Consider the following 14,102-nt stretch of genomic DNA (forward strand, 5'->3'; position numbering starts at 1 on the left):
TCACAAGAAGCTAAAGATCCTGTGTGAACAAGTATGTGTAGGAGCCAGAGAAATTTGGTTTTCTTGCTTATTTTTGTCCTTACATTCTCTCTCTCATTAAGTTCTTTGAGGAAAAGTGCTGAGTTCTGTTAATCTTCATATCTCCCCAAAGTATGAGCACTAGTCCTGGCAGAATGCTGCAGGGCAAAGTCTGATGATGCCCACTGGGGCAGCAGCTATGTGGGCAGAGCAGACTCGTGTGGACAGAGCAGACTCATTCCCAGCATGGGTGAGACTGCCCCAATCTACCATCTTCCTCAGCTCTATCTCTTGAAGGCATCTAGCCTTACTATTTGCTCATTTTTTAGCTTATTTGAGGTGAGGTATAATTTATGTACCATAAATTCATCCATTCTAAGTGTAGAGTTTGAGTTTTAATAAATTTACACAGTGATGCAACTATTATCACACTACATCATTTCAGAACATTACCATTATCCCTAAACTTTTCCCTTGTGCTCCTTAGCAGTCACCCTTGCTCCAACCTCCAAACCCAGGTGAGCACTGATGTGCCTTCCATGACTAGCGTTTGGCCTTTTCTAGAAATTTCATATTAAGGGATCATACAGAGGATGTGGTGTCTTTCACTGCATATGTTTGAGATTCATCCATGTTGTAACATGTACCGTGACTAGTCTGAACTCATAAAAGTCTAGTGTTAATACGCAGGAAAACCAGCCTTCTCAAGTTATTTCAGTCATGCAGTGAGGCTGAGAGGGAAATCACAAAAATGCATTTAATCATTTGTGTCTCGAACATGAGAGACTCCTAACTCTGGGAAACGAACTAGGGGTGGTGGAAGGGGAGGTGGGTGGAGAGTGGGGGTGACTGGGTGACGGGCACTGAGGAGGGCACTTGATGGGATGAGCACTGGGTGTTATTCTATATGTTGGCAAACTGAACACCAATTAAAAAAATCATTTGTGTCTCTAATAATCCGCGATTTTCAATTTTGCAAGTTATTATTCTTATCTGGAACAATTCCCACTGCAAATTATAGATTGCGAAAGGGATTCATATTGCTAATGAAATAGACACACAATGCTAATGTCTGTATGTCACTTAAGAAATAGTAAAATTGATAACCAATGACCTGGATTTAAAAAGCGGTTTGTTGTTTTTTATTGCTGAGTAGTATTCCACTATATGGAGAAGTCCCATTTTGTTTACCCAGTTGCTAACTGATGGACATTTAGGTTGGTTCCAGTTTGTTTTTGTGAATAATGCTTCCATGTGCCCTTGCATACAAGTTTTTGGGTGGACATAGGTGTTCATTTCTCTTGGGTGGATACATAAGAGTGGCTCTGTGGGGCCACATGGTAAGTGTATGGTTTCTATTGATCTGAAGCACCATGGGATCAATCAGTAGGAGGCTGACACAAAGCCCTGTGGGAATGGGACATATAATTCGGGATATGCAAGATAATTTTTTTTATGCAAAAGAATTTTAGGAAAGGGAATTACTGAGAAGAGAGGTAGAAATGCATTAAGAGATAGTGTCGTTTACTTCATAATTTATACCTCAGTAGTCAGGAAGTCTAAACATTTTATCTGATGTCAAACTGCCTCAATCTATCATAATTGTGGAACTCCATGCAAACCATAGCATACACTAGCGAGCATGTGTGCATGGTTAGGTACAGTGATCAGGGCAACAATAAAAGCACCTAAATCTGAACAGCCTACACGGCTGTCCACTTTTAGGAAGACATTAAGTTTAATTATGACAAGAATTAGCTTTAACCAAAAAATTCCACTTAAGAGAGTTAATTAGAATTTCTACTCTTTGTAGAGCCTAACATTGCATGGTTAGTTTTTATTCTGTCTGGTCTCTGCAGAGTTCATTCTGAATAGCAGTTTCCCCTTGAAATATGAAACTAAATATGAAATATGAAATTTGAAGCAAGAAGTTGTGAAGGAGAACAGAGAACTGTGACAAGAGTCACTATTACATAGATCCAAATATACCCACAAGTCAAATTGTTTCCTCTCACAACTGATCTAGCCCAGTTAGTTAGTAACAAATCCATCCTGTTTTCCAGCATAAGACTATTTTTTGAAAGGGAACTTCTGTAATTAGAGACTTACAGATTGATAATTCTGATTTTTTCTTTCATTCGTCAGTTCTCAAATATACAAAATGTGCTCGAGTAGTAGGCACAAAGTTTAACCACTTCATCTTTCACCTGTTGGAAAGATCACCCTAAGCCCCTTGGGTGACTTGGAAATAGGGCTTACCAGGGACTGAGAGATATAGGCAGGATTCGTGAAGTATTCATCACATCACACAATTCCCTTGCCTTTAATGAAGACCCACAGAAATATCTCTTTGATCTCAGTATCAGGAAAGGCCATGATTCTCTTGAACAGCTGGATTATTCTTGTCCTGCATCAGTGGTTCTCAGAATGTAGTCCCTGACCAGCAGCATTAGTATCCCCTAGGAACTTGCTAGAAATGCAAATGTTTGGGGCTCCTGTATGGCTCAGTCAGTACAGCATGCAACTCTTGATCTTGGGGTTGTGAGTTTGAGCCCCACACTGGGTGTAGAGCTTACTTAAAAAAAAATTGGGGGAGTGCCTGGCTGGCTAGAGGTAGAGCGTGACAGTCGATCTCAGGGTTTGAGTTCAACCCACATTGGGTGTAGAGATTACTTAAAAATAAAATCTTAGGGCAGCCTGGGTGGCTCAGCGGTTTAGCACTGCCTTCAGCCCAGGATATAATCCTAGAGACCCAGGATCGAGTTCCGTGTCGGGCTCCCTGCATGGAGCCTACTTCTTCTTTTTTTTTTTTTTTTTATGGAGCCTACTTCTTCCTCTGCCTGTCTCTCTCTCTCTCTCTCTTTCTCATTAATAAATAAATACATAAAATATTTTTTAAAAATCTTACCAAAAAATCAGCAGGGGCACCTGGGTGACTTAGTGGTTGAGCGGCTACCTTTGGCTCAGGGCATTATCCTGGGGTCCTGGGGGGAGGCTGCATCAGGCTTCCTGTGGGGAGCCTGCTTCTCCCTCTGCCTATGTCTCTGCCTCTCTCTGTGTGTCTCTCATGAATAAATAAATAAACCTTTAAACAACAACAACAAAGAAATGCAAATGTTGGGGCCCCACCCCAGACCTACCCAAACTAAAACTCCAGAGGTGAGATCCAGTAATATGCTTTGATAAGCCTTCGGGGTGATTCAGACACAAGCCAAACTTTGGGAACCATTCACTGATGACTGAGAACGTTGATGCCAAATCTACAACCTCTCTCCAGCAACTGCCCTCTCATCCCTTTCCTCCGCCACCGCAGAGGCAGAAAAGTGCTCTGCAGCCCCCTTAGAGGCCCAGCTCTTTGGAGATTTAAAAAGGATTTTAGCAACACTAACTGAAGGGACCAAATCAGGAGACCCAACTTCAGAAAACTGGCAATTTATTTGTTCAGTATCCAACACTTACCTGGGTTAAAAGGCTACATTAGGATCATATTATAATTGCTCAATCTCTAAGGAGTCATTGGTTTTGAGAAACTGGGATGCTAATACTTACCATTTATGCACCAAATATGAACAACAAAGGATTCCATCCTTCTCTCTAGGCTAAGTGCCCTGCAACTTTAACTAGGAATAATTAACTAGACATTGCTATGCTTTGTGGATGAGTTATAAGGTAAAGTAAGTAGATAGAGAGGCAAATGCACATGAATCATCTATCATCGTTTACTTGCTAGTCTGGAAACCCCTTGTCCTTTGGTTAACAGAACATGCAGAAATACAGAGTCTCTGATGCCAAATGAGCAAATATGGCTCATTGTCAGGAACTAAATGTTGCTCTGCTCTTGTCACTGATTTTCAACCTTTCAGAATTCAAAGAGAACCTGTTTCATCTCAGCTCTGCTACTGAGTACTTGTGTGACCTTACATGAGATACTTGCCCTCTCTGAACCTCATTTCTGCATCTGAGAAAAATAGAAGATTTGCTTTCAGCATCTCTGAGTTCACTGCCATCTCCAATATTCTGGAATTCTGGAATTCTAGAGATGCAAGAACACCACTGCTCCAGCAGCGCCCCAACACCACTACTATCTTCTGCCCAGGAGGAGCAGGGAGAAAGAAAGGCAAGCTTGTGGCTGCAGCCTCATGAAAGCATGCCCTGAGATCTTTGGAATTCAGATAATTTTGGAACTCATACGCAAGAGTTTGTTTCTTACGAAACAGTGCTGTGTGGCCATCAGCCGAGGTGTGAATTGGAAGATACTGTTTGCTCTTTGCTACATGACACACAGGAATCCCAGAGAGATTTTATCATTGGCTTGTGAGAACAAGATATGAACTGTATATAGAGCTGTTTTCTGTAGAGATGATCTTAAAGAGCCAGCCCAGTGCATGAAACTATTTGTGTGTATACCTAAAAGCTAAGGGAGTTGGGTTTATCCAAATACTTCCCCTCCCCATTACCATCAGAAAAAGGTTTTATGGCTGAGTAATTCAAGCTGTAGGGGTAGTTTTACAAAGGGTGGGGGGATGGGTGTGGTTTTTGGGGGGGGCCTCAATTTAACCAGATAATTGATTCACTTCATCCCATTCACTTTCCCCGTAGAATTTATTGCACGTACTCTGTCAGGTAGAAAGAGCAATCCTTGCTTGCTCCTCCCGTTCACTGGCTAGCCAAATACTTTGCTGTTTTTCATTTCACTTCCCAGACTAACTCTGATATGGACATATTTATTAAAAAATTCACTACACAGAGAGATCATCCTTTGAATTTCATCATTTTTGGGAGTTCTTCGCAGGTTATTATTAAATGCCTTCAGACTGCTGGCCTTCCAGTCCCAAGCAATCCCTCACCCCACAAACACATACAGAATTCACATACCTACATCCTCCTTAACAAGGGGCTTTTCTTGCTGCTACTAAGGTGATTGCTTTCCTTTTATTCTTTCTCCACTTGATGTAAACATCATCTACATGTCCGTCATCTCTGGAGTCACCTGCCACATTCCTTCATTGGAAAAGAATGACTTTCATCCTTTAAAAAAAGATTTTATTTATATATTTGAGAGAGAGAGCAGGAGCAGAGGGAGCGATAGAGGGAGAGTCATGGGCAGAGGCAGAAGCAGACTCCCTGCTCAGCAGGGAGCCCAATATGGGGCTCATTCCCAGGACCCTGAGATCAGGACCTGAGCCGAAGGCAGACACTCAACTGACCAAGCCACCCAGGTGCCCCGAATGGCTTTCATTCTTACAAGTCCTTTTGTGTCAGGACCTCTGAGCAGGGTCCTGTATTATTTTGCTTTGGAACAGAACATGTTCATTTTAACCATTTATGAGGAGAGAAACCCTCGACAGCATTTTAAAGATGCATATGGCATTGAAACAGTCAAACAGTAAAAAAAAAAAAAAAAAAAAAAACTGCTTGATTAGGACATTCAGAGACAAAGCAACTGGTGGTTTGCTTGGATTTTCTTGTCTCTTAAAGGTTGCTGTGCTCTTCTGCAGCACGGCCCTGGTAACGTGCACAGAGTGGGGAATTACTGTGTGTCAGAGCTAGGTGATAAGCCTAGGGTCACCTGCATTATTCCTCCTTGGAAGTGACATCAGCCCCATCAAAGTGTGAATGATTTGTTGCTTCAGCGCCTCTCCAATATTAAATCTAGAGAAGTGGATTCAAGTTTGTGCTTCAGGGGACACACATACTTATTTATCATGTAAAAGAAAATGCATTAGACCATCTTCTGATTGCAGAGACATGAATGAGTTCTGGGAAAAAAACGGACAAGACTTATACAGATTTTCGTGGCCAGACAAGGAAACAGGGTGATTCTACTAAACAGTAAGTGTTATTTTATAATAACTAGTTATTCATAAGATTCCCCAACAGGGGAAGAACAAGCAACTGCAGAGCATTTCCCAAACCCCCCTCCCTGTGTCACGGAAACGCCAATAAAACTCCTCCACCTCCCACCCTTCAATGCCAGGATCGGTAAGCATTTAGCCAAGCATGCTGGGAGACACAGAACAACTGAAGGAAAAGAGGATCCGGGTGTCTTGAATTTGCTTGCCATTCTGCTCTGTTCTACCATCTCGTTACTAGACGTAGGCATTAGACGTGACAATCAACTACATTTAAACTGAGAAGAAGAAATATTAAAGGCAGTCTTCAGAAGAAATGTCTCAAAGACAGCCTCAGTCACCTAATGAGACTTTAATTCCAATCACAAATGACACAGAATCATCAAGCTCTCTCGTTCCTAATGATACCACAAATAAAGGACGGACCGGAGACAACTCTCCAGGAATAGAAGCTTTGTGTGCCATCTACATCACTTATGCTGTGATCATTTCTGTGGGCATCCTTGGAAATGCTATTCTCATCAAAGTCTTTTTCAAGACCAAATCCATGCAAACAGTTCCAAATATTTTCATCACCAGCTTGGCTTTTGGGGATCTTTTACTTCTGCTAACTTGTGTGCCAGTGGATGCAACCCACTACCTTGCAGAAGGATGGCTGTTCGGGAGAATTGGCTGTAAGGTGCTTTCTTTTATCCGGCTCACTTCTGTTGGTGTATCAGTGTTCACATTAACCATTCTCAGCGCTGACAGGTGGGTTTCTTTTCTCAGTTTTATTTGTCAGGATGTGAAATTAGGCAAGAGAGAGAGAGAGAGAGAGAGAGAGAGAGAGAGAGAGAGAGAGAGGAAAGCTTGTACTTAGCATTCACAGGCTACTATTCTGCTTTTCTTACAGTCTGCAACGTGGATGTAAGATTAGAAAATCGGAGGGAGGGCATTGAAAATAAAAGTTGGTGTAAGAATGTTAAAATTCCTGTGTTAGCATCGGAGGAAAGGTTGAAATTGTGTGCTTTAGGAATAATTTATTCTCTTTGAAGTGTAATTGTTTGCTTGAAAGAATACGGAACAGTGTTTCCCCCCTCCCCGTTTATTTATTAAGTAAGTAAGGCAAACCGTTCCAGGTGTAAAAGAAAAACAATTCATGCTTTATACATTAGTGCAGCCTAGTGGTGCAATATTGTTAACATTAAAACATCAGCATAGGTGTGAAATTGACCACATATACATTATTGTCCACCGGAAGAATGGTAAAAAGACGCATGCATAAAATTTATTTGAAATTCATCAAATTAGCCAGTGGCAGAAAAACGGTGAGGTTTTCGGCTGCCTGGTAACTCAGTGTAATGTCATCACTTAATTGTATTTGTTTTCTCCATAGGCATTCGGTGACAGTCTTGTTCCCGGAGAAATAAATTAATACGGTTGACTTTTAGAGCTCTATGGATAGAGTGTGTGAGAACCTCTGGCAGTCCGTGTATTCAGGCTCTGTTAGGGTATTTTTGGTCTACGTACTGTGTTTTTCTGTGTTCCTAGTGTAGAATAACTGTGAAAGCAGGGGAGAAAATTGAGGCTCCAAATGTTAAAAGTGATGCTTAAAAAAGCCTGCTAGAAGCCTGTAACTAATCAATGCCTAGCGTGCCAGAAGGAATAGCTCCTTCAGATTCTGGAATCTGAGAGGAGGAAAAGCTTTCCCTGTGTCTTTTATGGATTTTTGCTTTGACTGGCTTTATATTCTATTTGAGGGCAGATTTACTTAAAGGCTGTAGATTTTAAGGTTTGTTAGCATAAGGAGGCACCTTTGTACGGGCAAAGGGTGTCCGGTTTCACCCTTGCCTTGCTCTAAATCTACCCACAGATCAGCTTGGGCAACAAAGTAGCTCTTATGAACAGGGAAGAAATCAACCCTCTTCACTGCACAAACTCTTGGAAATCTTTTCTGGGAAGGTTGACGACTGTTCCCTCAGAAGGAAGGAGAATTAGGTTTAAAAGCAGTCACTTGTGCAAAAAGGAAGTCTTTTAGAACATGTAAGGTTCTACACAAGTAATGAATTACTCTCAATCATACCAAAAAATCATGCTGAAAAAAATGCATTCGTCCTAAATAGAGGGTCTACACACAAAATTCTAAAATTGGAAATCTGAAATAGTTCCTATTAGGGAATAGGAGAAAAGGATGATTAGCATAAATATAAAATATTGGGGTGGATGATGTATTTGAAATCATAATAATTTCAGCTGGTTGATGTTGACTTGGTTATATATATGTGGATAGGAGGCAGAACTGGAGGACCACTAAGGTCACTTCTAACCCCAAGATTCTATAGTTTTGGTATTTATTTTGATTTTTGCCTATGGTTGTGTATTTCTAGATACAAGGCAGTTGTGAAGCCACTGGAGCGGCAGCCCTCCAATGCCATCCTGAAGACCTGTGCCAAAGCTGGATGCATCTGGATCGTGTCTATGATAATTGCTCTACCAGAGGCTATATTTTCAAATGTGTATACTTTACAAGATCCCGACAAAAATATGACACTTGAAGCGTGTACTTCTTATCCTGTTTCTGAGAAGCTCATGCAGGAGATACATTCTCTGCTGTGTTTCTTAGTGTTCTATATTATTCCACTCTCGATTATCTCTGTCTATTATTCTCTAATTGCCAGGACTCTTTACAAAAGCACCCTGAACATACCTACTGAGGAACAGAGCCATGCTCGCAAGCAGGTATGTATTAATCAGGACTCATACATGAATTAATTTATTTATTTTAAAGACTTGATTTATTCATTTGAGACAGAGAGAGAGAGAGAGAGAGAGAGAGAGAGAGAATGAGCAGGGGGAAAGGAAGAGGGAGGAGAAGCAGATTCCCCACTGAGCTGGGAACCCCAATGTGGGGCTCGATTCCGGGACCCTGAGATCATGACCCGAGATGAAGGCAGATGCTTAACCACCTGAGCCACCCTGGAGCCCCTCATGCATCAATATAGAAATGAAATTTCTGCTTCACCTGTGAGCGATAAGTGCAATAGCAGTGCAGTATTTTTGTTAGGGTCACAGGCTCTGGAGTCTGTCAGCCCCAGGATTTCATTCTGGCTGTACCACATACTAACTGAGCAATCTTCGGCAAGTTCCTTAACCTCTCTGAGCCTATTTCCTTATCTGTAAAATGAAGATGGAGACTGGGTGATATATATATAAAGTGCTCAACCTAGTTCCTGGTGCACAGTGAGCATTCAATACATGGTAGGACTGCTTTTGGTAGAAAGGGGACAGCTGAAGTTTGGGAGAAGTCAAAATTATTCATCCTGTGGAAGACTGAGGAACAGCACCCAAGGTGAGACTACGAAGGGAAGCATCTTTTGTTTTAGAAAGTGTAACAGAATGATAGAAAGACACGGGATGATAGAACTGGCAAGACGCCCTAACATTATTCAATGCAAACCACTTACACACAGAGGAGCAAACTGAGGGCTCAAGGGATAAAGTAGGTGCTGGTGGCAGAGAACACAGAGACTCACAGAAGCTTAAGACCATTGCAAGAGCCAGGTGTGCCCTCCTTCCAGAAATATGAACAGGATAAAAAGAATGTTGCCAAAATGTTCCATTTGATTAAACACACACACACAAGAGGATTTCTATCTTTCTGGGGCGAGGAGGGAGATGGTTCCATTGGCCATACCCACATGAATAGTTCTCTTTGCTCTGTGACCATAGGCAATGACTTTACTCAATCTGGTTCATTTCTCTCACTAAGAGGTATATTTTCTCACTTGTAGGTAGGATGACACATTGGTTTTTATTCCTTCACTATATGGTCAGAATTCCTATAGATCATAAACCATTTTTGGTACCGACTTGGCAACTTCCATGAACCCCGTAAGAACATTCTAACCTAGTCAGCCTCTGCTGGTGGAGAAAGCAGTTTTGTGTAGCCTCTATTTCTAATCAAATTAAAATTTCAAGAATTCTACAACACCGTTGAGGTAATTGGAGACATCCTAGAGTCTCTCAAAACCAGGGCTGGGAGTCTCTGTATTAGAACTAATGAGACCAAGATCATGGGTTACCATGCCAATTAACTGGCTGTATTCTATAGGCACAGGCTGCCTTCCCACACCTTCCAAGCAGTTCTTTCACAAACACATGCTCAAAGGGACTCCAGCCTGTTAACTGTAAATTTCTATGTAAACCTAGAGAATGGCGCTTTAAAATCTCTGCCAGCTAAATGATTGTTTTTGTGGTCATTTTTCTCCTCCTCCCCACTTCTAGATTGAATCCCGGAAGAGAATTGCCAAAACCGTCCTGGTGCTGGTGGCTCTGTTTGCTCTCTGCTGGTTGCCGAATCACCTCTTGTATCTCTACCACTCATTCTCTTATCAAACCTACGTGGACCCCTCTGCCATTCATTTTATTGTCACCATTTTCTCTCGGGTTCTGGCTTTCAGCAATTCTTGTGTAAACCCCTTTGCTCTTTACTGGCTGAGCAAAACCTTCCAGCAGCATTTTAAAGCTCAGTTATTCTGTTGCAAGACAGAGCTGCCGGACCCTCCTCCCACCGATACCCCTCTTAACAACCTGGCTGTGATGGGAAGGGTCCCAGGCCCTGGAAGCTCACAGGTGTCTGAAATTAGTGTGACCTTGTTCACTGGGTGTAGTGTAAAGAAGGAAGATGACAGAGTCTAGCTTTTCAATTAAAAATGGTATTTTTCCTCCCAGCATGTGTATCCGACTCTGAGCTATGCGTAGGTGTATGGTGTCAGGATTTTTGTTGTTTGTGAATTGTGCTGAAATCTTAGGAGTGAAAGATTCTTACAAAGTAAAAGACAAACCATGATTCTTTGTCAACATACATTGTCTTTGGGCTTTCTAAATAAAATGAAGCCCCACTAAGTGTAGAAAGACACGTTTGTATGTCAATGAATCCTATGGGAGGTTGAATAGGAGAGAGAGTGAAATAAACAATATGACACTGGAAAATCTTATTTGTTCCCATCACATCCATGTTTCTAATTTCTCCTATACTCCTGTGATTTTCGTAAAACTGTGTTTGCGTTTATTATGTGGTGTAAATCTAGAGATTGTGCTTTGCATATGAAAAGGGGATCAAAAAGAGATAAAACTTCTCTTCTGTAGTTTTCTTAAGAAACTAAGCCCTAAAAAATAAACCTTCGCAGGGTTTTTTGACTGCTCTTTTCCATTAATCTCTATTCCATTATAAGTAAAGCTCTGCAATTACAATGGAAATGTTTGGGGGTCAGCGAGTATAAAGTTCTGAGTAAGGATCTGAGGCAGAGTGTTTGCCTTACTGGGTCAACACTGACTTAATATAGTTCTACTCACGACTACAACTGATTGATAACTGAACAAAGCTATCTTTCATAAATACTGTGACGAACTCGCCTTATTCACAAAGTGGCCATATTTATTGTCATTTAAAGGCCCCAGAGAAGGACCTCCATTGAAAAAAATCTGTGAACCTGCCAATGTCTGAAATTCTTCCTTTAAGGAATTCGTTTCTTTCTGGTAAGCAGTGCCCTCTTTCTAAAAAATGGTGAAGTACCATATGAAATCCCTAACATCTGGGTGTGCAATTATTGCCAGGTCATCTTCCTGCTTGACTTCTTTAAACCTGATGGGTGCCTAAGTCCTGTGAGAGTGTGACCTAATTACTCTGCCCTTGGGAATCAGATGGAAGGTTCTGATTTTCTAACCTCTGCTCCTACTTGCTAACTCTATAAGCTTAATAATTGTTATTTCAGACAAACTTTTGTCAATTAATGTGTCAAATATAGGTTCGTGGTCTTAGAAAATGTTTTCTTGGGGCAAATTAAAGTTTGGTACTATAGTTAGATTTCTATTTCCAAAAACTTGATTTTAGAGTTATGCTTTTGGCAATTTTGAGCTTTCCTTAAATGGCTTGTGTAGTTGTGAATTTTTGCTAATGATGTGGCTCAAAAAGGGGATATATATTAACACTAAACTTTACATTTCTGTAAAATTGTTTTACTGAAAGTGGGGGTGCCAATACTGTATTAGTATTAGGTTGGACATTGTAATAAGTGGTGGGAAACAAACATGAAATAAAGCTTTAAATGACTTTGTGTAACTTTATATTCTAGAAACAATAGTTGTAACAGAATATAACTGAGAACCCATTTTAATAATAACATTTAAGTCCTTAAAAAAAAACAAGATTTATTTATTTGAGAAAGAGAGAGAGCACACACACACACATGCTAGCGGGTGGGGGGTGGGCAAGGAGGGCCAGAGGGAGAGAGAATGTCAAGCAGAGGCCCACTGAACTTGGAGCCTGATGCAGGGCTCCATTCCAGGACCCAGTGATCATGACTTGAGCCAAACTCAAGAGCCAGCCACCTAGGCGCCCCTTAGTTATTTTCAAGTCATAAATCTCCCAGATATTTTACTGTTTCCTCACTCTAAGTAAAAACTACATCTTTACTTTCCTAAACATAGCATTTTAGAAATAGATAAAAGTACCAGATAACAAAAGCCAAGAAAGCTGTTTAGCAGTTGATAAAACTAGAACTCAAAGAACTTTCATTTTCTTCCTTCTTAGCAATCTGTAGGCGACTTGGGGTTCTGATATAAAATAATTCCCTAAATGGTTTTATAGGGCATCAGCTCCCCCATCCAGAGTTGGGGAATTGGGATTAAAATCTATGGCTTTGTTTTGATTTTGTTTTTGGAGGGGGTGGTCTCTCTTTTTTTTAAACAGATGGTCCTAACCTACCTTATAAGTAGACCCCAATGTCCACAATTGCTTTCACACTGCCTACTGTGGTGCCAGGAATGTTATTATGCTAGATTTTGTTTCTTTGCAGAGGGCCCTAAATGGGCAAAAGGTCGGTACATGAAAAACAAATTCTGTATATGTCTCAGTTTTGCTCAGGGTCTGCCCCAACCCATCTTAGGATACAGGACCATAATACTATGTTACAAAACAGGAAAACAAAGTCACAAATTTAGGCATTCCCAAAATGTGCAATGGGTGAGTCTTTGTCATTGAAGCTGAAAGTGCTGGCAAACATTTAACACTGGCATATCCACTGAAAGTAGCAAGTTTGAGGTTAAAGACTTTCTGCAGTTTCAAACCTCTGAGGTACAGGGATCCATCACTCTTTTGTAACTTTGTAAAAGGAGTTACTTTTGTTTCCACTAAACCTTGAGATTACAGGAAGTGGCAACAGAATGAACTTGAATAGGCCCTTTAAAAAAAAATCTAGTTTGGTATATTTCAGTAATTCTCCAGCGTTCCTAACCCAGGCAGGAGACTTCTTTGGCCAAGGAGTCTCTGCTTTTACAAGTTAATGTATTTTTTTAGCCACCAAGAAGGCCGTGGCCTATTAGGCCAGGGGTACAGCACATAGTGCCCTAACACAGGTCAAAGAGAGAAAGATGAAGATGTTCAGAGAAGCTGGCTTTCCAGGTCCTGAGAACTGGTTAGGCTTCCTGGGTCCAGTAGCCCCTCATGAGAGTCACCTACATTTCAATCCTGGAATTTCAATTTCAGGTGCTATCTTCATCATTGTAAGAAATATATAGGTTGTTTTGTTTTGCTTGTTACCTTGAGTGTTTCTGTAACTTGCAAAAAATCTTGAAAAAGAATACAGAGAGGCTTACAGACTACCTCAATTACCAGGGAGTTAATTCTATGGGTACACAGGGAGATAACACACAGGAACCAGTCCTCATAGAGACAATAGCATTGTTAAAGCAAAAACAATAGTCAGGTCTCATGGCCAAACAATGCCACTGTAGGTACAAATGTGCTTAGCTCCCAAATCCACTGCTCCATTATTATGGTGACTCAGTGACCCTCTGTCCCTTCCTCAGCTTCTCTTCTCACGTCTGGGGAACTTCTTCACAGCAGGCCTCTGTTCTGCTTATTAAGTTGCCGATGTGGGCCTCCCTGCCTCTGTGCTACTCTGACCACATCCCTGCCCATTCCATACTCATTCTAGTCTCTAGACAAGGCAGTTTATTGGCTCCTATAGCCAAATTCAGTCTAGGATGCAGGGCTACCCTATCAGGTCACCTCACAGGCCTCTGGGCAGCCTGTGGGCCATGGTGGCTGGGTCACATGGGACCTACCCATAAGGAATTTTTTTGGCCACCTGTTCAGAGGGGCCTGTGGATACAGCAGACATTCAGAGGGTGACGAGCAGTAGTAGGGCTGTGTAACGTATTATCACCTATGCTGTGAACTCACTCAGGAAT

General features: G+C 41.3%; 1 protein-coding gene across 1 annotated transcript; it reads left to right on the forward strand.

The window, feature by feature from the left end:
- The first annotated feature begins 6,186 nt into the window (after positions 1-6,186).
- Positions 6,187-10,547, forward strand: BRS3 (bombesin receptor subtype 3). Its single transcript, XM_055339151.1, has 3 exons — positions 6,187-6,620; positions 8,237-8,588; positions 10,134-10,547. The coding sequence occupies exons 1-3, from the start codon at positions 6,187-6,189 to the stop codon at positions 10,545-10,547; spliced, it is 1,200 nt and encodes a 399-aa protein (XP_055195126.1).
- The last annotated feature ends 3,555 nt before the right edge of the window (positions 10,548-14,102 follow it).

The sequence above is a fragment of the Nyctereutes procyonoides genome, unplaced genomic scaffold (assembly GCF_905146905.1).
Source record: "Nyctereutes procyonoides isolate TBG_1078 unplaced genomic scaffold, NYPRO_anot_genome, whole genome shotgun sequence".
Taxonomy (NCBI): domain Eukaryota; kingdom Metazoa; phylum Chordata; class Mammalia; order Carnivora; family Canidae; genus Nyctereutes; species Nyctereutes procyonoides.

What these genes read in the sequence shown, in the direction of transcription:
- BRS3 (XM_055339151.1), top strand. Translation starts at nt 6,187, where the DNA reads ATGTCTCAAAGACAGCCTCAGTCACCTAATGAGACTTTAATTCCAATC. An exon ending in ACCATTCTCAGCGCTGACAG is followed by an intron (nt 6,621 to 8,236) that starts GTGGGTTTCTTT and finishes GTGTATTTCTAG; the next exon opens with ATACAAGGCAGTTGTGAAGC. An exon ending in AGAGCCATGCTCGCAAGCAG is followed by an intron (nt 8,589 to 10,133) that starts GTATGTATTAAT and finishes CCCCACTTCTAG; the next exon opens with ATTGAATCCCGGAAGAGAAT.